Consider the following 25,835-nt stretch of genomic DNA (forward strand, 5'->3'; position numbering starts at 1 on the left):
GTTTGGATTGAACTTTTGGACAAATTGCCAGTGTCCTTAAGTATATTTTGCTTTGGGGCAAATTCGTGTGCGGGGACCTCACTCACTAGTGGGTCAGCTTAGCAGGCTCTTCTGAATCTGCAGCTCAGTGCAGTGGTATCGCCTCCTTCTGTTGCTGCAGTAACAGTCACATGGAAAAGCATATGCTTAGTAGTAGTCTCAAATTTTAGCATTCATAAAGCTCTTCTGTCATATTGCTTGTTAAGGTCAAGGGTCCAACACCATGGTACTTCTCTACCCTTATAATTCCAACAATATTTTTGAATAGGTGGATTGCAGTTACATTGACATGGTTGATAAATTATCTTGCCTTCTAGTTAGTGGTTAAGCATTTTCCATCCCTCCCTCCCTCCCTTCCTGCCTGCCTCCCTCCCTCCTTCCCTCCTTTCTTTTGTTTAATAAGGCTCTTGATCTCAAACCTGAGGTTTTATATTCCACAGAATGTTTCTTAAAGAGTCATGTATATTCTTTTACATTAGTTCGGTGCTTCCATCTCTGTTCTTGTCTGGTACTTACCTTGCCTTCTATTTTCATTGCCGTATGTAACTGAAACACCAGTTAGCTGTGTTACAATAATATAACAAAAGTCAGAAAGACCTGAACTGAAAATCAGCTATGAAAACTACCAGCTGGGGCTTCCCTGGTGGCACAGTAGTTGAGAATCTGCCTGCCAATGCAGCGGACACGGGTTCGAGCCCTGGTCTGGGAAGATCCCACATGCTGCGGAGCAACTAGGCCCGTGAGCCACAACTACTGAGCCTGCGCCTCTGGAGCCTGTGCCCCGCAAGAAGAGAGGCCGCGACAGTGAAAGGCCCGCGCACTGCGATGAAGAGTGGCCCCCGCTTGCCACAACTAGAGAAAGCCCTCACACAGAAACGAAGACCCAACACAGCCAAAAAAAAAAAAAAAAAAAAACAACGAAAAAACCCAAAAACTACCAGCTGAGTTTGCATATACTTAAAACTGTGGGTTAATAGTACCTGTTTCACAAGTTTATTGTACATATTGAAAGAAATAATGTATAACAGTGCTTGTCACAAACGAGGCATACAGTAAAAATGGATAAATGTTAGAAAATAAATTCCGCTAGGCAGGGATCTTTGACTCTTATAGTTCACAGGCACCTAATACAGTGCCTGGCACACAGTAAGCACTCAGTAAATACATGTCATCTGTTGCCATTTTTCTTCTGCAGCTATAGCCCTCACCTCAGTGCTCTGAAAACTAAAGATCAATGATGTGCCTATAAAGCATACAATAAAAGGTCTGACACAAAGTAGGTGATTTAGCTAGAATTATATTTTTATAGTTATATCATCAGGCGTATGATTGGTTTGATATAGCATTCTTGGGCAGACATCTTCAGAAAGGCTAAAGGTCTTTTGTTTTGTCCTTCTCAGGCATCCTGTTTTCCCTGGTGGTGATGCTGTATGTCATCTGGGTCCAGGCAGTGGCTGACATGGAAAGCTACAAAAACATGAAAATGAAAGACTGCTTGGATTTCACCCCTTCTGTGCTGTACGGCTGGTCATTTTTTCTGGCCCCAGCGGGGATATTTTTTTCTTTGCTAGCTGGATTACTATTTCTAGTTGTTGCACGGCATATTCAGTTACATCACTAATCAAACTGTTGCCACCAGTATTTTCTTGAGAGATTTTAAAACAGAGCATTTTTAAAAAAATTTTGTCTCCATGATCTTAGCATAGAATGAGTTGATGTAACTTTTTAGCTGCTATGTGAATTATGCATTTTACTTGTGATCTTCTCTAATAAGAGGGTCCTAGAATCTCTCCAGACTCCATCTTGCTTCCATCTTATCTAAGTGCTCTCAAGAATCTAGTTTTTTAGGGAGCAGGTAACATGGGCCTTCCCTTCACTGCACTTGTTAGAGTTTGCGGGTAACAAAGGCCTGGCAGTAGCAGAAAACAGTCACCAGGGACAAATCATGATTTGAGTTAAGCGTCCTCCTTGGCATTCACTTCTGCTGCTATTAAAAAAATCCTTTGGAATCCCATATCTGATAAAGAGGTTAATATCCAGAATATATTAAGAACTCCTGCAGCTTAACAACAATAACAGCAACAACAACAAAGCAAATACCAGATTTAAAAAGGGGCAAAGGACCCGAGCAGACGTTTCTCTGAAGATGATGTACAAATGGCCAAAAAAAAAAAAAAAAAGTCCTTTGGAGATTAATTAAGAACAACAAACAAATGTTGTCAGAGAATTTACTCCATTTCTTTTCCACACACATAAATATCCACATACACATGTACTGACACCTGTGAGCAGATTATTCATTATTTAAAAATAGACAGCAGTTGTTCTTGTAGCAGGGGCTGCGTGAACTCATCAGTTACAATGGGTCACAACAAAAACAACGTGTACTTATCCCGCTTTCTTACCAAAAACAAGTTTGGTTATGTAACGTATTCACTTAATTGTGCATGCTTACATAAATCCTAAACTATATTTAAAAGAAGCAAATCTGTACACCAAATCACATACAATGAAGATTGGATTTTTATGAACTTCAAGTGGGTTAATTGTATATGTAATATGGTTGAAAACATGTAAAAACCAAGCGCCTTCACTTTGTACATAATTCTATTCGATATTTTTAGATTTCACTTAAAAATTATATTGCTAATATGTTCAGCATGTGAAAATTTATTGATGAAATGTGCTTTTAATATGCACTCAACTATAAACTTTCGAAGTACTTCCAGATGAGGATGATAACAGCCTTGCTTTATTAAAGACCATGAAATGTGAACTTTTCCCAGGACCTTATGGATTATAGTTCTTCTGGTCATTTGGTTCCCTTAACTATCGTCCCTCCCTGTCTTCAGCTTTACAGCAGGTATGTTAACATTTACAGATCTGCTCTTTCCTTTAACCTCTTGGAAGATAACTTTTTGGGGATGGTTGTGGGAATGATTCTTTATTATTCACTAGAGTAGACATTTTGCATATCAAAGATTTTTGTTTGGCACTAATTTTGATTGAAATCAAATCCATCTGAGAAGCCTAGGTCGTATTTGCATTTTGGAAGCCTCCTGACCGAGGAGTTCCCTGTTAGTGAAGGAACAGAGGCCCTGCGTGGTGTGCAGACTGTGTTTCAGGCACAGCATTTTACTCCGCAGCTGTTTGAATACCGAGGGCCTGACTCGGAGGCACGTTAAAGGGTGACCACCTAGAAGCCGCTGTAGGATAGAGGCGTTGTTGCTTTCACCGCGGGGTCCCATGATGGGGAGATTGCCTGAATCTTCTCTGCACATCTTGTACTTTCCATTAAACCTTGTTTCAGTGAGAGGGTGCTCTGGGGGAAGAGTGAAGATCTGAGGTATCTGCGGATCACCAGGGCATTTTAGGGGTTAGTGACAGGGCTTGCCTGTTTTTTAAAAAAAAAAAAAAAAAGACTTCAGGGCCTTAACTGGTCTCTCAAGCCGTTTCAGTTTTATCATAAACGTTTTCCTGGTCCTTTCCTTTGTCTTTTTCTGTTTCCTTTTTATATTGCTTCATTTATTTCTTTGCTTTTGGCTTGATTATTACAAAAATAATTATGGGTTCTGTTATGCATATTGACTGTGATACTAAGTTGTGGCATGCTATTAAGTTTTCCAGACGATGCTAGATGTATTTGCTTAGTTCATGTCATCTGTAAATACAATTCCTTTTAGTAGAACTTTGGAATGGAGCCTTTTTCTATGTATTATACATCATTTAAATTTCACATGCAAGCTGCTTTTAGTAAAGGTTTGAATATTTGTAGTTTTCAGATGGTTAATCTTACTTTCTAATACTTATGCGACTACCATATATTTATCTTAAGGCAATTGGCTGAATATCTGATGTACATGACACTTTTACACAGATCCACACTTTGGAAGTGTTTCATAGGTGTAATGCATCGGTCACATGAGTTCAAACACATTTCCTGACCTATTTCACCAGCAATCCATGGAAGAAAGGAAGGTGAGTTGTATTTGCTGTGTCAGTGAGTAAAATATACTTAAAAATAGCAGATATATTCTCGTCACAGCCTTCTATCTCATTTGGGGTAGTATGTTTCCTTTTATTTCTCTATTTGGTGTATTGATTTATTTCCAAAAGCTTTCAAATGAAGTCTTAAAAATCTTTTTAAGAGGATTGATTTTGCGTCATAAAGTTTCAGTTCAACAAATAAGATATCTTTTTGGTGACACTTCTAGAAAGAGTGAGGAAAGAAGGCAGTGAGTTATGTCCTTGGACTTTGGTGAAGGCTGTGATCTCTCCATATTGTGTTTGCCCAAGGAGTTTAGTTCAGTCGTGTGGCAGGGAGCACAGGAAACTGGCTAGAAAAACCCTCCGGAGACAATGAATGAAGGTGTTCAATTTGGGGTTGAGCGTAGGACTTTAAATAATACTATTAGGTGTGCTCTTACTGGTCATTGGCTGCTTTTATGACTAATCTATGAAATGTATTTACTGAATTTGAAGATTAAATCCACTTACAAGAGTATATTTATATGATGGAAAAGGTGTCAGTGTTTGGTAATTATCTATCTATCATCAGCTTTGTGTGTGTGTGTATGTGTGTGTTACATTTATAAGTTTGGATAGAGTTAAAGTGAATAGTGGAAATCAATATATTTGAGTAGCACATTTTTAAAAAATTCAGTTTCTCAGGGACAGTAACATAGTTGTTTCCCTGGTGGGCTCTATCAGGAATGGCATCTCATACGAAAGAGATGAAACAGAAACTAAATTTGTATTGATTGTCTGAAGGAGTTAAATATATGGAGACATTTTTTCAGTGACGATCAATTGTAGGCAGAGAAATTCCAACAAAATCTTAGGAATAGGGTATGTTAGATATGTTAAAAACCAAGGAGGGTGGGGAAATAGTTAACATCATACATATTATAATAAGCATAAACTAAACAAAGGAACATTTAATCTGATTAGCAGGGAAAGAGGAAAGAATAAAAACATCCAGTTAGAGCTTAGAGCTTCTGAACTAGCCAACTTAGGCAAGTGGTAGGAGCTCTACCCTCAGGACCATTACGATCAGCCTGGGCTGGCTGTGGACGTGGCAGTATTAGAGAGAACAAGTCTGAAATGACAGAGGAGTACAAGAGGCCCCCTCTGGCTTTCGAAGGGTCAGTTGGATGGTTGAACTTTGTAAAATGATCCACCTCTGGTTGTAAAGAATCATATGGTATAGCTAGTAATTCTATTGCACATGTATATGTATATATGTGGGGTGTGTGTGTGTGTGTGTGTGTGTGTATATGGAGAGAGGGAGTGTGTGTAGAGAGAGAGAGTGCGTTTTCCCTCAGTACCTCCGTATCCATGGGGGACTGGTTCCAGGACCCCTGCAGATACCAAAATATACGGATGCTCAATTCCTTATGTAAAATGGCATTGTATTTGCATATAACCTATGTATATCCTCCTTTGTACTTTAAATCATCTCTAGATTACTTTTAATATCTAATACAATGTAGATGCTATGTAAATAGATCCCAGCATGGCAAATTCAAGTTTTGTTTTTTGGAACTTCCTGCAATTTTTTTCTAGTATTTTAAATCCGCAGTGGAATTTGTGGGTGTGGAACTGGTGGATATGGAGGGGAGGGCTGATTATACATAAGGTATCTATAAGTAGCTATAAGGTATCTATAAGTAAGTAAATTAGAATGCTTTTTAATTCTTGAAGTGATGATTTTTCTGGTTCACACAAATGACAGCGATAGTCTAAACTGGCTTTATGAGATAAGTATGGTTGGAGCCATTGGCATCCTGCACTGCTCCTGAGTATTGTACAGGTAATTTAGCGGGGAGAAGACTCACTGCAATAAAATAAAAACTTTTAATATTCCATTCTTCTGGGAATCCAGGAGTTAATGGTTCTTCCTTTATATGGCAACTCTTTTTTTTTCTTTTCTTAGCACTTCTTTATCCATTAATTCTAACAAGAGACTGCCACTGTTAAAAAATTCACCAGTGCTTGCAGATAGCATTGGTATTGCAGACTATCTAAACAAATAGATATTTAAACAATACAGCTTAGAGAAGAGTACAGTACAGCTTAAAGAATAATGCTTGTTCCCTCATATTTTGCTGTGGGATATGCAAGACACTATAAGAAATACTGGCATATTGTCTTCACCCCCAGAAAATACAAGAGACATTTTTTTCTCAAGATTTTTATGGGTGTATGTAAATATCTGGAGAGTTGTCAAAGAGAAAGTTGGATTAATCTCTCTGTGTGTGTGTTTATATGTATATACATATGTGGTATGTATGCATATGTATTTGGATACAGATTTGGATAAAACTGTATATTTGTCAGTAGGTATACGTCTGAGTACACATGTACCTATATACATAATATATGTGTATTTATAAAAATATTTTTACATCTATAATGTATACATGTATATATATAAGAAATGCCTACATTTACATCATTGTTTGTGGATTTCCACATAGCTATGTGTCTCAGGCATTCCCAAGCTCTTAAGGTTTGCTGAACAGGAGGACACGTGTCATCTGCATGCTATTGCATGCCTGTCCCCATGGAGGGTGAGGGGTATCGGGGAGGCTCAGTGAGTGGTGTCATGGCCTCTCTCTCTTGGATCCAGGGCATATGTGGTGATGCATGTGCAGTGGACTATTCACTCTTACCCTGTGAAGGCCCAAGGGCAGTGACCCTGTCTTGAACATCTTCTAGCAATTGATACCTAGCAATTGATAGCTGTTGGTGAATATTTAACAGTTATAAACTTTGCTGGATAAAAGGATTCCTTTATAAAGCAGCATGCCTTGCTGATACATTCATTCAATCCCCCTGCAGAACATTAGGCCGAGTGGATCCCCCCATGGATTCTTTATTTGGTTCACCTTAGGGAGAAGCTTATGGTGTGGTGGGGAAGGTGATAAATCTGCATCTGAAGACCTGCACTCCGATTCTGGATTTTAAACTTTTGGTTTGGAAAGTTATTCCACCTCATTTTGGTGAGTTCTTCATCTAAAATATTTACTAATTTATTCAACAAATACACACTAATTGTATATACACCCATAATTGTGTACACACTGTATGTCACAAATGGTGCTAGATGTTGGGTAGATGTTGGGTATAACTAAACAAAGCAGACCTTTAATTGTCACTCTTCAAACTGGGATTCAAGGAAGAAATATGGGCAACAAACAAGTGAGCAAAAAATAACTATGAATTTATAAATTGTGATAAATCCGCTAAAGAAAAATACACAAGACGTAATGATAGATAAAACCATGACTGTTGGATAGTCCGGGAATTTCTTTCTAAGAAGAGAATTCTGAGTATTCTGATACATAAAAGATACGAAGCTTCCATCTGGGTGAAAAGCAGCAGTAAAAGGATGTCAGGGAGGGGAACTCGGGGGAGAAAAGGCCTAAAAGTGAAAAGGAGCTTGACATGTTCTAGGAACAGCAAGGTGGCTTGTGTGGCTGGCATGGAAGGGAGGGTTTGTGGTACAGCTGGAGAAGTAGGAAAGGCCCCATCCTTCAGAACCCTTGAGCCATTATAGTATAGTCTGAAGGGTAAAACTGAAAGAACTTGCTGGTGGATTGGCTATGGGGTGAGAGAGGGGCAAATTAAGAATCGCTTTCAGATTTCTCGCTTCAGTGAGTGAGTAGATGGAAGAGACTGGACCAGGGACGACAGGAAGGCAAAGGCTTGGGGGAGAAAGGAATCCCTTGCTCTTTGTGATGCTGTAATAGTTGATAAGCCTGTGAAAGGTGCAAGTTGAGACGGTGGTGGATAATTGGATGTGGCCATCAGGAGCTCAGAGGAACAATCTGAGCTGGAGACTTACATTTGACAGTCACCAGATTGAAAGCCATGGGAAAGATGAGACCACCAGGGAGGATGGCTAGAGAGAGTGACTCTCTCTGCCCTGGGAACCCAACATCTAGAGACTGAGCCGAAGACTGAGCCTGAAGAGAGGCCAGAAATAGACATGGAAGGATTGGTGGGAAATGTGAGACTGAGGAAGCCCAGAGGGGTGACTGTTTTGCGAAGGGACTGCTGAGAAGATGACTAAGACAAGGAAAGAAAGGTGACCTTAGGCTGTGGAAGCGTGGAGGTTGTTTGTGACAGTGACAGCAGAAGTCTTGGCATGGTGGTCGGAACAGAAGCCAGATTTGATTGGTAAGAGGAGTTAATGAGAGGTGAGGAGGTGGAGAAAGCTTGTTGTGCAACTTCTAAGAGAAGGTGGTCTTTGAAGGAGAGCAGTCATGGATCTGGGTGGAAGAGGATATGAGGACCAGAGAAAGCATTCTTAAGACCTGGGAGAATGAGAGCAAGTCTGTGTGTTTTGAAAATTATCCTGTCCAAAGGGAAAGTTGATGATGTGGGAAGGCGTGGTGGCGGGAGTGCAGCCAAGGAGCTGCCAGTGTGTGTGGAGGGGCAGTGCTACCTGCCGCCCCTCAAAGGGGGTCCATATCTAAAAACACCCAGAATGTGGAGAGCACTTATTATGTTAAATTTGACAAAAACAAACAAAGATCCGGCTGTGCATTTACCACGTACTTGTTCCAACATTAGGTGTTGGGGTTACAGAGAGTTTGGCAAGTCCCTTGTCTAGGTCAAATGTAATACTCTTCGTTGCTTGTCAGCCAAGCACGTACAGAGGACGCCAGGGAGTCAACAGAAACGGCAGCAGATTCAGTGTCTCAGTATGGATCCGTCAGGATCTTACTGCCTATCTAGACGATTCCATCTTGCTAGTGAAGCTGTAAAGCTCAATACTCCCTGACTTCTCCAGACAAGTGTTTGAGAAGGAGGTTTCTTGGTTACATCTGATGGCATTAGTTTTATTCCTTTCTAGAAGAATCTGGTGACTGTCAGAAAGCCATTCACTGGTGTGGTGGGAATACTCAGCTTCCTCTTTGTTTTTATTTATTTATTTATTTATTTTAAAAATAAATTTATTTATTTTTATTTATTTATTTTTGGCTGTGTTGGGTCTTCGTTTCTGTGCGAGGGCTTTCTCCAGTTGCGGCGAGTGGGGGCCACTCTTCATCGCGGTGCGCGGGCCTCTCACTGTCGCGGCCTCTCTTGTTGCGGAGCACAGGCTCCAGACGCGCAGGCTCAGTAGTTGTGGCTCACGGGCCCAGTTGCCCCGCGGCATGTGGGATCTTCCCGGACCAGGGCTCGAACCCGTGTCCCCTGCATTGGCAGGCAGACACTCAACCACTGCGCCACCAGGGAAGCCCCAGCTTCCTCTTTAAGGACAATCAGAAGACATACCAGATACCGCACTAGAGCCCTGGATCTGGATTCTGTATTTTTGATCTGGAAAAATACCCTAAGATAAAAGGAAAAGTACAGTATATGGAAGAGGGGTGATAAAATAAAACTATCAGAAAGAGGGTTTAAAATTTGGCTCAGTTCGGATTCTAAGAAATTCTTATATTTCTTAATTCATCAGTAGTAAAATTAGAGGAGTTTGTTTTTAAAACAGAATATATAGAAGAGTTGTGTTTTTGTCTTTTTTTTACTACTCTCTCTCTACTTGGCCTGACTGACTTACTAGCACAACCAGTGGACCAACTCAAGGCTGCTGGGAATATGGGGTACATCTTATGCTTGTAGATACTGTAGGTTTTGATTGATCAATAGCGTTATCAATACAGTTATGATTTCTAATACTTTTGCCTGTCCACATGACAGCATGATGTTTCTCATTAATGTGGTTGCTTCATGACGTTGTTGTTTCAATCATAAAGTGTGAACGCCAAAGCCTACAATTTCACTAACTACCCAGCTTTCAGAAAAATACAGTTTCCAAGTTCTGTTACTTCCTGTTCACAGACACAATAGGACAGAAAAAAGACATTAAAAAAACTGTTTAATTCTCCAAACTGTTTTTCTTTACAAAAGCAATACATATTCATTAAACAATTCAGAAAGTACAAATGAGCAGAAAGAAAGAAACAAATTTCACCTGTAATTCCACCACTAGAGTCAAGCGGAATATAAATGGTTCTAATAGGTAACTAAAAGGATCATACAGAAAAATGTTTTGTAAACTTAGATTTTTACTTAATATGACAGCTTTAACATTTTTGTGTCATTAAATATTTCAAAGATTATCTACACTCTTTCAATATCAGCCAAGCCAGCATATCTCAGACACATGCCAGCCTGGTCTGTGTTGGAGTCGTTGACTCTGGAGAGCCGACTGTTTTTGAGTCTCTTTGTTGTTCTCCATGTGGACATATTTTAAAATGGAGGAATGATAGGGAACGTCCACCCTAGGTTATTGTGAGTTAAATAATTGTGGACAATTGCAAATCGTATCCCCAAAATAATAGATTTCCACTCTAATTTCCACTGAGTGAAAGTCCAGACAAGATTAACAATGGGCTGGCTCTGATTCTTGAGCACCTCCTGTGTACCAGTGGCCTTTCATACGTTGTTTGGTGGTGTCATTCCCATGGGGAGTTGAGGGCACTGAAACTGGGAGGGTATGGAAATTGCCCAAGGCCACGCAGCTAGGAAGGATTGGAGATGGTCTTCTAGGTGTTTGAATCTCCATGCTCTTTCTGTGATACCACTTGGCTTCTCCCTAATAGTGGAGGGAAAATATTTTGAACATATTTCAGTAAAAACAGAAAGATCTCTGTGAATGATTAGGGCTACAGCTTGGGTTAGTTGCATGAATGAAAAACCACAAAGTGAGCTACTTTTAGATCCTCCACTGACTACTCCCTGTACTGCAGTCTTGGGGCTTCAGGCATTAAATGGGATGGTGCAGATGTCAAGGTCCCTGTGGCACACTCAGTGACATCAGTCACCTGAAATCTGCTGTGAGGCAATAGGAGTCTGAAGCCGCTTGAATGGCTTATGCCCCTTGAGTGCAAAATAGAAAGCCCACTATTTAGAAAGCAGATACCGCCTTGCAGGAGTGTCTTCCTTGCCTTATTATTGGCGGCCATTGCTCGCAGTGTTGGAGAGGACCTCCAGCTGTGTGTAGGGAAAGGCAGTGGACTTCAGAGCCGAAAACCCATCTGGGTCCCTTAGGCGGGTCACTGAGCCTCTTCAGTTTTCTCCAAACGGTAGCATTGGGCAAAGCCCCCAGGGCAGTGTCCAGTCTGTGGTTGGCTCGGCACAGATTTCCCAGTGAGCGCCAGTTAGCAGGGGTGAAGGCCTTCCAGTTAAGAGAGAAGGCCCTGGAGAGAGAGAGAGAGAGAGAGAGAGAGAGAGTGAGCGCCAGGCTTGGAATCTGAGTTCAGCTATTAGCAGTGTGGTTTTGAGCAACTACAGAACTTCCCTCTGCCTCAATCTCCTTGTCCACAAAGTAAGGACAGCAAAAATGGTCATGCAAAGTGTTCAGAACAGTGCCTGCCACAGAGTAATCGCTTAATACATGCTCTCTATCATTGCTATTATATTCATTTTTATTTTATTCTAGTTTTGAATTACCATGTTTCTATAATTTCTGATCCAAGACTTCTTACCTTACTTTTCAAAGATTGTGGATATGATTTTTCCAGGACCATTTCTTTTTTCCTCATTCCTACACTCATTTTAGGAACATCTTACATCCCATTGAGTCTGTGTGTATAAGATTGCCCAGGAGTGTGATGAGAGCCAGAAGAACTTGGGGGGAGGGGGACAACAGTAATATTAGGTCCCTTTTATAGAAAATAGACTGCCAAAGGAAAGTTATCTCAGAAGTTCCTGGGGTGGGTTTCCATATGTGGTTGGCTAACCAAAAAAAAAAAAAAAATCCAAATTGAATTAGTGTCTTTTAAATGGGGAATACATTTAAATATATATAAAAAGGAAAGCACAGAAAGGCAACGAAGAACGGCCCTCCGCACACCAGCCCTTCTTGCGCCCTGGTTACGCGGCTTCACTTTGAACCAGATCGCTCTCCAGCCTGCTGCCAGCCACCACGTGGCTACTTGGCAGTTATTTAAAGCCCAGCTCGTATTACTGCTCTGCAGGGCTGGGCACCCGTGTCCCAACTGGTACGCAACTGATCTACACAGAAATCAACTTCAGGTCTTCTTCTCTGAAATTAAATGTGAAGGCATGATTTCTGTGATCCTCTTTTTCCTTTCTTTTGCGTTATTTCTTTTTGGAACTGTGCCTCTCTCGCACCACAGGGGAACTTCAGTTAGGTTGTCAGTCTGATAGACTGCGTTATCAGATACGTTAGCTTTCCTCCCTGTTCCGCTTGCTTAAGAGCTTCGAAACACAAAGAATAAAAAGTGCTAAATGGGATGAAATGACCTGTCAAGGGTAGATTCAGCATCTGTGAACGACTTCAAAAAATCCCCCAGCTTCAAGGCCCTCCAGTCTGAGTTGCTTTTTACTTGGCTTTCCTCTCTTCTCCTCTTTTCGAACTGAAGTACTTTGTGCATCATTGATCTTGGAAGATCGTTTATTGAAACGAAACCATTTTCCCCCAGCCTAAGAAGCCTCAGACAAGATTTGGAAGTGCCATTGAGTGTTGAGCCTTAGAAGAGGAGATTTAAGCCTCCCCTTCATTATTATACAATATTTATATTTCACAGAATGTTCAAGACAGACAAACAAGCAACTTCCAAACAGATTTGGCCAATACATACACTGGATAGCAGTGACCTCTGGTTTTAGGATTAGAGAAATAAAAATGTTTTGGAATGTGACTTGGTTAGAAGAGTCAGCTCTGTGCAGCTGTTAACCAGAGAGGAGAAATCCAGTCCCTGCCCTGTGAATGATCAAAGGGTATTACACATGTCTCAGGTCACGTGTAATAGAAAGTTATCCCTGGTGGAACAAATTAATAGAATTGCTAGTATTTATGGGAAAGTGGGAGTGAGGACACTGCCTTCTACTCACGGCTGATGTAGGTTGTGATCTCAGGAAAGACATTACTTATTTTTTCTGTCTGTGAAATTGAAAGTCATTCATTGAAAGAGCTTGGAAAACAAGGTCGCCAGCTCATGTCCCAGGTTGTCACGTGTTATCTTTGCAAAAGAGCCATCAGGAAAACTGGTTATGATTTTGGCATCCCTTCTGGTTCTGGTGCAAGATTACCTGTCCGTCATGGTCGTTAGCTCTCCCCAGTGATGGCCCAGCTAAGGGGTGTGGCTGATAACCCCTCTGCGATGGAGTCTCCACAGTAGGTACTGAGTAAACATCGCCTGGATGAATGAAGGACTGAGTGAGCGAAGGGAAGTGATCAGGGTGAGGTGAGCCCAGAGCAAGGTCACTTTTATTGATGACTTAGAAGAAACAGAAGCAGCATATAAATGTTTATATTAAACAAATATTCTGTGGCTTATTTATGTTCATTTAGGAAAATGAAAGTCATTCTTTAAAGAGTTGGAACAGAGCAGAAGTTAACAAATATTCTGGATTCTGGCTTTCTCTTTTAATGTGTCCTAATTAGCAGGAGGAGTTTAAGTGCAGCTAACCTACACCGAACATGACTGGATTAAGAATATCCTATTTCCTTGGAGCACTTTGTTGAAACATACTTCATAAGAAAAGGTAGTAATAATGTCACAGAACTGGCTCCTGTTATACTTTCTAGGGACCAGGCCCCTAGTTTATGCCACAAAACCAGAACCGCTAGTTGTGTCAAGATGCGGCTCCTGGCCCCAGGGCAGCCAGTCCGTAGTCTATCCAGCTGCTCGTGACTTAGGACCGTAGCCTGGGACAAAAGTTGGGCCGTTGGGTTCTTCTCCTTCTCCCCTTCCTCCTTCTCTCTTCTCCCCCAGCTGCTGCTCTCCCAGAAACTTATACTGGGGACATATGCAGAGGTGTAAGTGAAGCCGGATCTAGCCTCTGTACCCCAACACCAAATTAATTCTCGGAGACAAGAGTTTTGGGTGAAGTAGAAAAGAATAGCTTTATTGCTTTGCCAGGCAAAGGGGGCCACAGCGGGCTCATGCCCTCAAGACTGTGTGTCCCAACCTGGAGGGTTTGTGAGGAGTTTCATAGTAATGGTTCCATGATAGCGTGATTGGCTCGTGGACACTCTTCTGATTGGTTGGTGGTGAGGTAATCGGGAGTCGGCATCATCAACCTTCTGGTTCCAACTGGTCTGGGGTCTCCGTGCTTGTGGGCAGCAGACAGTTAACTTCTCCGACCTGGGGGGCTGGTTTCAGTATCTGCAAAACAGCTCAAAGATATTGTTCTGTGCATCCCTTGAGGGGGAACCAGGACCCTGCCCCAAGGCTGCGCTATTGTTTCCTGACTGCTCCTCCCTGGTCTCTGCATCCTCTCCCTTCCCTGATTAGTAACTGTTTGAACCTGCTTGTTGGAACTCAGGGAAGGTCCTGGAGGCTGAATGAAGCCTATTTCCTGTCATCAAGAAATGGGGGACACAGAAAGGCTTTCGTGCTCAGGAGTCCCACAGGGTCCTGCTTGGTATCTTAAGGAAGTAGTAGAGACAGAAGCCAGCAATCGTCATGGGAACAGTCAGAAGGCTTAGGGGGATGGAGACATTAGAAAGCACAGGAAGCTTCTTTGCCAGCAGGTCGGGAAGTCACCCACGTGAGAGTGTAGAGGGGCCCCATGCACACCAGATGGCTGTCGTGAGATCCGGAAGCTTTTTGCCAGCAGGTCGGGAAGTCACCCACGTGAGAGTGTAGAGGGCCCCATGCACACCAGATGGCTGTCGTGAGATCCGGAAGCTTCTGTTGCTGTGGCCGTTGGTGCCGCCGTTGGTGCCTCCTGGCCTCCAACTCAAGGATCCAGACAGTCTAGGCCTTTTTGTGTCCTGTTCTGGGCTTTTTGTGAGACTTTCTCTTCTTGTACCATCTGTTTTGTTCGAATATTCCCCTCCCCCATTTACACTAGCTGAGGGAGTCCACATTCTTGGCAACCCAAAGAGCCAAACCAAAACTGACAAGGAAAATATAGGGGCAGTCCCCCGACGATAGGTCAGTTCGTATTACCTGTAAGAGTAACAGGGGGAGAGGGGCGGGAAGTGTGCTCGTGTTGCTTCAGTACCGTGGAGGGAATCAGGAAATCTGTATCGTGGAGGACTGATTATTCACCCGGTTCTGTCTAGGGGTTTATGTCTTCTGCAGAGTATTTGGTTTCTAATCTGCCCCCATTCATTGTTATAGTCATATAAATGTCTTATTACTCTTGCTAATTTCAATGTCTGAAACTTTACCTATTATTTTTAATACCATGATCCTCAAACTTCATGAACAATTGAGTTTTGACAACCACTTCATACAAATGACCATTCTTATCCTATAGACTCAGGATTCAGAATTCAGAAGTGCTGGATTGCTGGCATTAAGCCCTGGTGGTATATGAATGAATAGGTCTTGAAGCACTTAGGTTTAAAGCATTCTGTGTATAGAGGTGGGCAAGTTCATGATACCAGCTCTGATAAGGAGGCTTTTTGTGAGCTACCCTGGGAAGTAGGCTATTGTTTACAACACTGGAGCTTTGGGAAAGTGCATTCTAAGTTTCAACCAACTGGCCGACCGTTTATAAACAGGGGCCCATCTGCATACATTTTCCGTGCAGTCATGTTAAAAGAAGAGTGATGAAGAATTTCAAACACAGAACTCTGGTTCTTGGGATACGCTTCATATGTGAGTTTCCACCATGACTTATGACAGACATGATGTACCCAGCTAACATGGTACTTGTAAAGAAAGGCCAGGCATGGTTTTTGCTATAATGCTCCTTTTTTCCCATAGTGCACAGACCTACATTTTCTTCCGTATTATATGTTTAAAGGTGAAATATATGTGCCAAGTAGAGAAAACTCAAGAAAAATGGAAAATATTGACATAATTCATGTTTCCGTGCCCGTTTCTGCATGCCCAGCATGCAAGAGTGTTTGTGATGGACACAGTCGTCACATTTTTCACTGGACTTCATCTGCCTTCATCCTTTATTCTGCCAGGTTTCCACTTTGTACATCATCGAAACATAGCCCAAGGATGTATTTCGGAATTAACCCTTACGTTTCAATGATTCTCTTCAATCTTCCTCCAAGTTCTATCCACTGAAAATACTTCCTGCTTTTGTTATCATAGTTGCTGTTGCCCTTTTCTGCTGGATTTGTATGTCCATGTGTACATTTCACGATTCTGATTGGAAAAGGCCTCACCCAACTTGATAAGGTACAGGCACTTAAGTATCATTCTTTGAAGGTCCTTAGAGGGTTTTGTTGTAGCATTCATTCCTGGGGAATGTTGACACTGGCGCTAGGAGTTCTGAGCCAATGGCAGCCTCACATACAACCGTGTTCAAGTCCAGCACTTAAATGTAAGCCAGAAGAAGTTGGAACTATGGCAAACCGCATTTATAACATCATTTGAGGGACAGCTGGGGTCAGGGCTAAATTTTAATTTATCAGATGCAGAGAGGCAACTCTTGCATAACAATAAGCACAGGCTATCTCACTGAATGGAAAATAACCACATTTTCACCTTGGAAAATATATTCTAAATAGGACAGTAATTGTTTTTAGGAAGCTATTCACGACTTCCTTTTTTTTCCCTCTACTTTTAAGAATCATCCAGGAATAAGGTAAACTTTTTATCATAATTTATACAATGTGGTAATTTTTTGAATAGTTTAGAATTTTTATAGCCTGATGACAGACCTGCCAAATTCCACACAGCCATTGTGCGCTGGCAGGGAGATGGGCTTGGATGACCTGCTGGGTCCTCCTCATCTCTGACGTCTGTGAGTCTTTGAAATACATCCCAGAGCTTAATTATGACAGCGGTCTTTATTATTCTGAGCCCCTAACGGTATACTTCATGGGAACAATGTAAGGAGAGAAGAGCTGGTGCCTGAGCAGTGGTCGACACAAGAACTGGAACAGGCGATTTCCGGGAGGAACTTGCGTTTTGCGGGCAGGTGGGAGGTCGGAGGAGGGGTGGCAGGTTAGGGAATAAGAGGGTTGCTGGCAGGAGCTTATCAAGCTAATTCTCAATCGTTTGTTCACAGTCTGGCATAAGCTAATTATGGATATACTTTTTGTAGAAATAGCAACGGTGTTCATTTTGACCCTTTGCATCGATCTAAGCAGGGTAGATGTCATTCCCATCCTGCACCACATGCAATCCCGGTCCCAGTATCTCCTCGGAATTGCTGTGCATGGAGACTGGAACATCAAGCACCAAGCTCTTCTCAAAACTTTTTATTTTTAAATAAATTTAAACTTACAGAGCAGTTGCAGCTATAGACAGAGAAACCACAGGACAACTCTCAAGAAATTCGCTCTGGTACAATACCTCTAACTAAAACTGCACACTCCTTTGGGTCTCACCAGTCTTTCCTCCAATATCCTTCACTGTTCCAGGATCCGATGCAGGATCCCACACTGCATTTAGTTGCAGGGTCTCCATAGCCTCCTCCCATCTGTGACCTTTCCTCGGTCTTTCCTTGTTGTTCACGACCATGACACTTTTGAAGGGTACCGGTAAATTACCTCGTCAGGTGTCTCTCCTTTTGGGATTGGGTGATGTTTTGACAAGTTGGAGCTATGGCTTTTGGGAAAGAATATCACAGAGATGAGGTAGCCTTCTTGGTGCGTTGTATCCTGAGATGCAGGACATTAATGTCCCACTACTGGTGATGTAACCTTAATCAAGGTGGGGTCTGCTAAGTCAGCAGCATAGAGCATATTCCATTTCTGTGAATGGGGCCTGGGTTAGCAAAAGAGCTTAGCTAACCTTGTGTTAACTATTAGTTTAGAAGACATGCAGTTTAAACTGCATATATGGGCCTTGAGTAAGTATTCAGTGCTTTGCATCATTGGTTGGGCTTGCGTGTTTCATTTCAGTGCTCTGTGATTTGTGGCCAGCGTGATGGATATAGGTCTAAACACATCTCTGGTAATGCTGTGGCTGTTTGTAGCCATCAGTGAGTCAAGCCCTGACCCCACTTTGCCTTGGTCTTAACTCTGAGGCTGAAGGATAACCCATTGATGAGCACTGCACACAACAGCCCACTTAAAGGAAGGAGCACTGATCCAGTTACCACCTTAGGAGTTGTCTTTTTTATCTGCATATGCCACATGTATCTTTTTTTCCCCTTAACCCTGCGAGATAGGAAAATCAGAGTGTTATCTTCATTCCATAAATTGAAACCAAAAACAAAACCACCAAAAACTGATGATGAACCGATGCTGAGAAAAGTTCAAGGACTTGCCAAAGTCATATGGCCGTGGCAGTGCAGCGTCAGTGATGGGACCCAGGTTCTCTGATGCTTAGTCCACTGACCTGCCCGGACACTCAGTGCACTCCAGCAGGAGAGGCTGGGCTGCTGCAGGTGCAGAGCCGTCCAGCACATAGGCAGGTGGCTCCAACTCTGAATTTTTTACCAAGTTATTATGAAAGCCAAGGAATGTTAGTTAATCACTCTTGTTTTTCCACTTGGTGATTGTTAGTTCAGGAATAAAATATTCCTGGGGTTTACTTCTAATTTAATGCCAAGATGCAAATTGTGCCTCACCTGTTTCACCTGAGGTGTTATTTATGCCCAAATTACACCTCCTAGATGAGGACCCATTGTGCATGTTTCCTCCTTTGGAAATTAAATATAATAATAGTAATCAGCTGCATACAAAGCAATTGTAGGGGGTGGGAAAGGCTCAAAATTTGTAACAGCTCAGGAAAAACCATCATCAGGGAAAAGTGCTATGGAAATGCTCAATGCAGACGTAAGAATTATGACATCTCTGCAAATTCACCACCAGAGGCCAGGGTAACACAAATGCATGGTAAACGTGAACTTCATTCAACAAATATATATTGGCTACATATAACGTCAGAGTCTAAAGCTGGAGGGGATTTTATATAACAATAACCACAGCTAAAACTTTTGAATAGACAATTTTTTAAGAACAGCTTTAGGTTTATAGCAATATTGAGCAGGAGGTACAGAAATTTCCCATATGTCCTCTGCCCACACCCTGATCCCAGCAGCCTCCCCCATTATCAGCATCCTTCACTAAGGTAGTACATCTGCTAGAACTGATGAACCTACACTGACGTGTCGTTATCGCCCTTGGGTTACATTAGAATTCACTCTTGGTGTGCATTCTGTGGGTTTGAACAAATGTATAATGACATGCAGCCACCATTATAGTATCATACAGAGTACTTTCACTGCCCTAAATATCCTCTGCTCTGTCTATTCATCCCTCTCTCCCCTTAACTCCTGGCAATCACAGATCTTCTTACTGTCACCACAGTTTTACCTTTTCCAGAATGTCATATCGTTGGAATTATACAGTATGCAGCCTTTTCACATTGGCTTCTTTCACTTAGTAATACCCATTTACATTTCTTCTATGTCTTTTCATGGCTTGATAGCTTATTTCTTTTTAGCACTAAATAATATTCCATTGTGTGAATGTACCACAGTTTTTTTTAAAAATCTGTTCACCTACTGAAGGACATCTTAGTTACTTGCAAATTTTGGCAATTATGAATAAAGCTGCTATAAACATTCGTGTGCAGGCTTTGTGTGGACATAAGTTTTCAGCTCCTTTGGGTAAATACCAAGGAGTGTGATTGCTGAATCGTATGTTAAGAGAACATCCAGCTTTGTAGAAATAGCCAAAGTGTCTTCCACTTTGCGTACCCCCCAGCAATAAGTGAGCATTCCTGTTGCTCTAATCCTCTCTAGCATTTGGTGCTGTCAGTACTCTGGACTGTGGCCATTCTAATATGTGTGCAGTGGTATCTCATTTTGCTAAAAGCTCTTGAGGGCTTACTATGTACCGGACACTGGACCAAGCACTATAAATGAGGATCTCATTTAATCCTTACAAAACTCCTAGGAAGTGAGTGCTATGACTTCGTCTTTCCCCCTTACAGAGAAGTAAGGGGAAGCTCAGAGAGGCTACGTAACTTGCCCATGGTCCCATAAACAGCGAGCACAAAGCCACGTGGGCCGAGGAGCTCCTGTGGAATGTGAAGCAGCCGATCTTGGACAGCGCTGGTGTGCCCCTCCACACCCCCCTTTTACAAGGACATTGACTCCAGATCTCTGAAGGGCTCCCTGGAAGTCACAGCTGCTTAGGGACAGGAAGAGAACTGGTCTTTGTCGGCCCTGCCCAACTTCTCAGCCATTAGTCATGTGGAGACTGGCCTCCGATATAATGTGTGCAGTTCAAGATACTGATGAATCTTGAATATGACAGCTATTCCAAGGTTCTCAAACCCAGTGCTTATTTTGAATGTATTTAATATAATTTAATGCTCAGATTAGAGACAGAAGACCTCTCTTGACTGCAGCATAAACTTAGCATCGCCTTGCTATCTGCTTGAAATATGCTCCCTGCCCCGCACACGAACACCAGGCGCAGATGAGCCTCTGTGTTATTACGGGACCTCCCTCCAGTGCTAATTGTTTTCTTAGGTAGTTTCCATTCCCAGCTCTATGCTACCCGTGGTGTTTCTAATTTTTTCATACGTGATAGAGAATTCTTAGAACATTAGTTCCAACCCAATTCAATTTTGTAAACAAATGTTAGACATAAGAAGGTGACGTTTGTGGATTTTTTTCAGTTTAGGTGGCTGTAATTCCAAAAATGTCAAGAATTATAGAGTTGCTCATTCAAATAAGGAAAATCATTTGTTTCTAACTTGAATTAGAGAATAATAGAAAAGCACCAACTGTAAAGCACTGACTAACTTCTACAGATTTCCTGTAGAATGCTTTGCTGTTGTTAATAGGATGGAAATTCTGTTCTTGGAAAGAGAAGAACGTGTAAAACTGACGTCAGAGTCAGGGTGAAAGAGGCCAGTGCAGGCCGTTATCATCTTTATGTACGGCGATGCTGCGAGCGGGCTCTGTGGGACTCTGGAGCGCTGTGATGCCACCTTGATGGGACCACTGAACCCCCGGTGAAACACGGTTCACAGAACAGTGGTGGAGCGGGAGCGGGCGGGGGATGGGCTGGTGCAGGGGCTGAGGGGGGTCGCGGAGGGGTGTGAGCCTCACTCCACCAGGCGGTAGAGGTGGGGGCTGACGGGCCCTTAGCACCTCCTGTGGACTTGCTTTAGCTGCGTTCTCCTGTTTTCTATTCATGGGCTACAAACCCCTTCACAGTGAACTTAGTATTAGTAAGAAATACTCTAACACAACATTGTAAAGCAACTATATTCCCATAAAAATTAATTTAAAAAAAGAAATACTGATTCATATTTTTAGATGACCATTTACAGATTCACAAAGTCTTATTCCCTTTACCTTGATAAACTAAATTATCCACTTCCACCCCCATACATGGTGTTGTATTTCTATTTCCCTACTTTGGGTTAGGTTTCGTGAGTCTTAAATTTCAAAACAGAAAACCATGAAGCTCAGTCCTCACTTTTGACAGAAAGCTCTAGTTTGAACCGAGGACCTAACTTTGTTGGTTCAGAAACGTACTATTTTTTCTCATAGTTCCACCGCCTGGTACAGTGGACCACGAACACCCTGGACATGGTCCCCCTCTCAAGGGCTCATGTGTTCACAGGGTGTAAAGCACATAGCTATGTGATAAGTGTGTATAACGTGTTAGGATGTGCAGGGGATGGAGGGCTTCATTTACCTGCAGGTGGTTGGGGAAGGTTTTCCGAAGGCAACTACCATGTACTGTCCCTGTCTCTCCCCAGCGCCCCCTGGTGATTCACAAGTCACCTTTGTCGTTTCCCGCATGGAGGCCCCTTCTCACTTGTCAGTAGTGACTAGCATCCTGAGGCATCAACATCCTCAGCACACTTTGGACACTGGTGCAAAGGACAGGGAGGTCACCGATGGCGTTTGCAGTGAGAATGAGATCTGGGGCGCATTTTAGAAACGGGGCTCCATGGAGAATGGATGCTGGGGCCTGGGGTGAAATGACCATGAGGACTTGAACCCATGAGGGTGTCACAGCTGTTCAGGCAGAGAGACCCCGAGAACTCAGCCAAGCCTCTGGCACAGGAGGGGCAGCGAGGGAATGGATTTAGGTACATCTTGGATGTGAGAAGTGAAGGAGAGAAGTCAAGGATGGCTTGTCTCTTACAAGGTGCATGAACCAAGTCCTGGATTCCATCTGAGGGAACAGCAGGCCTTCTTGCTGGGACTACTCTGTAGAGCATTGAGTAACCAGCAGCGATCGTGCTTGTGTTTAATATTTCTGATGGGCTCAGCTTCCCAGTTGATTTTCACCTGTTTATTTTGCTCTCTTCTTCATTTGACCACGAGCACTTTGGTCACCAGGAGTTTTCTTTCTGCCTTTGTACTTAACGTTTGTTTCACATGGCGTAAACAATGGGTGCTAAATACAAGCGACATGCCGTTTTCTGACTGGTTAGGATCCCGAAAAGGACATCAAAGCTGTCCTCTTAAGAGCCTCTGTGGATTTAGTCTGTTGATTTAAATGCTTTAGAAGGAGGCAGAGCAATTTCCAACAGCTGCAGGACCCATCTGAGTTAGCACTGATTTCGGATTTCTTTGCTTTTAGCGGCTTCACGTCATACCCAGCACCCTATCCTAGATAGTCGAAATGTGCCTTTTCAGTTTTTTTTGAGCACTAGAACAGCACAAGTGTAGATGTTAGATATGACCGACATGGCAGATGGTGTGACTTTGGGGGTAAATATTGAAACACCTTGAAACTCAAATGCACTGCAGCTGTAACTCGTGGCCAAACTGTTCAGAGAGAAGTGTTTGGTAGTCCAGCTGACACATGGCCAGTGTGGTGTCATTCTCAGCACGTGGCTTGTGAAGTCAGGAGGCCAGCAATTCTACAGCAGAGAAGGGCACGGGGACGGAGAATCCCAGACTGATGGGTAAGAATTGAGTTGCACAGATTACAATGGGCAAAAAGAAAGTTTCTCAGGGATGCTGCAAACTGGGGAAAGGAGTGTAGAATTCTTTTGGGGAAAAAAAGTAACAAGGAATGGAAGTCACATCAATTCCTAGTGAGAACCAGCTCTGGGAGCCTCATTAGAAGAAAGAAGAAACTGAACCCGCCTCCTCACAAATCTTAAAATAGAGGTTGTAACTTGCAAAATCGCCACTAGAGGGCTTGCTTCATCTATAAAGAAAATTTTCCCTTGGAAACCCGGGAATTTTCCAAAAGGCTCTTGAGCACATTTCGAAGGGTCGGGGGGATTAGGGTGGCGGGGTCGGGGGGAGAAAAGGGCAGCCTGAGATAAGAGACTTCCATCCTTGGGTAACAGCTGGGGGAGGTGTGTGTCTCAGCGTGAAGTCACTGCGGCTCACGACGCTGTTTTTTCCTGATTGTTGTGGCCTCAATATACACAGCACATATTCCAGGGACAAATTCAAGACTATTTACTCCAACTTAAGTCTTCTGTGGGGGGATATAATCTGGCGAATGCTCCACTGTGCTCCACAGGGCCTGTCCACCTAAGACGGGGCAGGAACCACGGTGGATACAGGCGTCTTCCTGGGTCGGGAAACTGCTCTTCAGGCACAGAGAATAGGGGGCCACGGAGTTCGTGTCTGGCCAGCTCAACATCATAGAGAGACTAAAATAGAGACCTGAGGGATAAAAGCAAAAATGGAGAGAGATGATTAAAAAAAGAACGTTTGACAGACAGTGTAAAATTCCAGCTTCTTCCACAGAAAGCAAAATATTCCCAGAAAGGAGCAAATGCCCAGCGATAGGGGGAGTCGGAACTCAAATAAGAGCTCCGATTGTAGGCATTCTTTGTTGGTAATCCTTCTATTCTTATAACATTTTCCAGATTTGCCATTGCAGGAACTACGTAACTGACAAATCTTCAACTCACATTATATTTAAGTGATTTCCCCCATCACTTCTCATGGTTAAAAATACATCACATAAATTACTATCCTGCCTAGTGAAATATGCAATGACTCTGTTGTCTGCCGTTTATTTCTAAAACATTTTGGCACTCTCCGCGGAAGTCGTCTTCTTCTCAGTTACGCCAGGGGACTTTTTTTCAATTTTACTTTGTTATTAAGTACAGCATCACAGAGACCCAGGGATGGTATCATGGCTGGGGTGTGATGGAGGGGACTGATGGCTGCATGCAGAGGCGGGAGAGGAAGCTGGACCAGTCACACAGCAACAAGGAGATGTAGGCTTGTCCCCTTCACTGGCCAGTCCCTGGGGATCTTGCTGCTTTGGGACCTGGCTGGAACTCACCCAGCTCAGAGGGCACCAGAATCCAGGTAGGAATCATCCTGAAGAGCTCCGCACTCACCCAATGAGAAGCAGCTGCTGGAGGAGGGCAGGGGAGAACCTGCCGCCCACCACCATCCCTGCCCAGGACCCCCCAGTGAGGATGGGGCTGAGCAGTGCTTTCTTCCCAGCAGGTGTCACTGTGGAATTATTAAAATAGGGAGAAGAAAAGGAGCTGCGTGTTAGCTAGCTGAGCCGCAAATCAAAGACCTTGAACCAAAATTGTACCCAGGCTACGTAGCAATGACACGGAGGAATCAGAAACACTCCCTCCGCTGACTCCGAGGCTGAGAATCTGCAGTGACTGTGGTCTTTGATCTCTTTAGTTCACCTGGCTTTTCAAGTTTTAAGAAACACAATCATCCATACGGACATTAACAAGGTAGATATCTACATTTCACAGTGTCAGTAACGATATAAGTGTTTCTCCTATTTGCTGGCTGTCTGGATAGGTGTTTTGTTTGTTTCTTAATGAGGAGGGGTAAGATGTTATAGAAAGAACTCAGGAATCTAAGGCTCTCGGTTCAGATTCTTGCTTCTCCACCCCATGTGTGTGTTACTTCGGACAATTTACATAATTTAGAGCTTCGAAGCTCAGTTCCATGACAGGGTAATTGCGAAGGTTAAATAAAATAATATTCATGAAAGCACCTCTTCTGGTTAGTTAAATCTGAATCCAGATGCATCACTGAAATACTGTTTAGATTTCGTTATTACCTTAATATTTTAATTTCATTTTGAATAGATTCTGTTCATACATTATTACCCATGTACAAATTATAACCTCTAGGAAGATAACCTGCTTTTCTCATCTGGGTTCCAATGCCTACTGACCGTCTCTGCTCAGACGTCCTGCTTGGACACGAATGCAAAATCATTATCTGTATGGTCCAGTGTCCTTTCTGCTCTCTTTATTCCATTTGCTGGTGCTGTCCCCTTTCCCTGGCCTTGAACTTTTGGGATCACCTCAACTTGTCCTTAATCACGATCCTCCATTTCCAAACAGGTCCCTGAACCGGCAATATCATTTTCAAAGGCTGCACCATCTCCTTTGTCTGCTGCTTTTTCGCATTGCTTGTTGGCAGGATTACTAGTCTGGTTTCCTATCTCAGTGGCTCCTGAGTAGCTGGGGAGGTCTCCCCAGACACCAATTCCAACCCTCCCGGATCCATGTCTTCAGAGTTGTAGAGTGTAGGGGCCCAGGAGGACATGGCTTTGACATACACTCCGGATTTTGTTGGGGACCATGGTCACATACACCTCTGACTTCAAGTCAGTTCTACCTTTAAATCCAAAAGGCACTTCACTCATAGAATACTCTTCTTAAAGACATATTTTTATTTTGTTCTTTCCCTGCTCTGCACCTTCGGGTTTCCCATTTCATAGAGAATGGGCTTAACGTCATAGTCAGGGGACACCACTATGTAGCAAAGTGCCTGGCACCTGGTGCGAGTTTACTTACAATAGAGACCTCTCCGTGGTCGCCTGGATCACAGCCAGTTCCCCTTCTCCGGGGACAGTCTTGATGCGTAGGAGGGCTACTGGCACTGCCCCTTGGCCACAGCTGTTGATGCAGAGGGAAGGCTTCTGATCCAATGGGTGTGGAGAGATGCTATTG

The 25,835-nt window shown here is 42.9% G+C and overlaps 1 protein-coding gene across 6 annotated transcripts in view; it reads left to right on the forward strand.

Moving 5' to 3' along the window:
• The window catches only part of LOC133074581 (sodium/hydrogen exchanger 2), a 467,777-nt gene that overhangs the window by 161,134 nt on the left and 280,808 nt on the right, over nucleotides 1-25,835 (forward strand). For 2 of the 6 annotated variants that reach the window (XM_061168498.1, XM_061168499.1), the window contains one exon: nucleotides 1,440-3,654. The exons of 2 other annotated variants lie outside the window; for them this stretch is intronic. In XM_061168498.1, the coding sequence (XP_061024481.1) occupies nucleotides 1,440-1,660 (221 nt within the window). In that variant the 3' untranslated portion in view covers nucleotides 1,661-3,654. Of the gene's footprint in view, nucleotides 1-1,439; nucleotides 3,675-25,835 lie in introns of those variants that run through there. 2 more of the 6 variants (XM_061168503.1, XM_061168504.1) reach the window with 1 other exon arrangement.

The sequence above is a fragment of the Eubalaena glacialis genome, chromosome 14, assembly GCF_028564815.1.
Source record: "Eubalaena glacialis isolate mEubGla1 chromosome 14, mEubGla1.1.hap2.+ XY, whole genome shotgun sequence".
NCBI lineage: Eukaryota > Metazoa > Chordata > Mammalia > Artiodactyla > Balaenidae > Eubalaena > Eubalaena glacialis.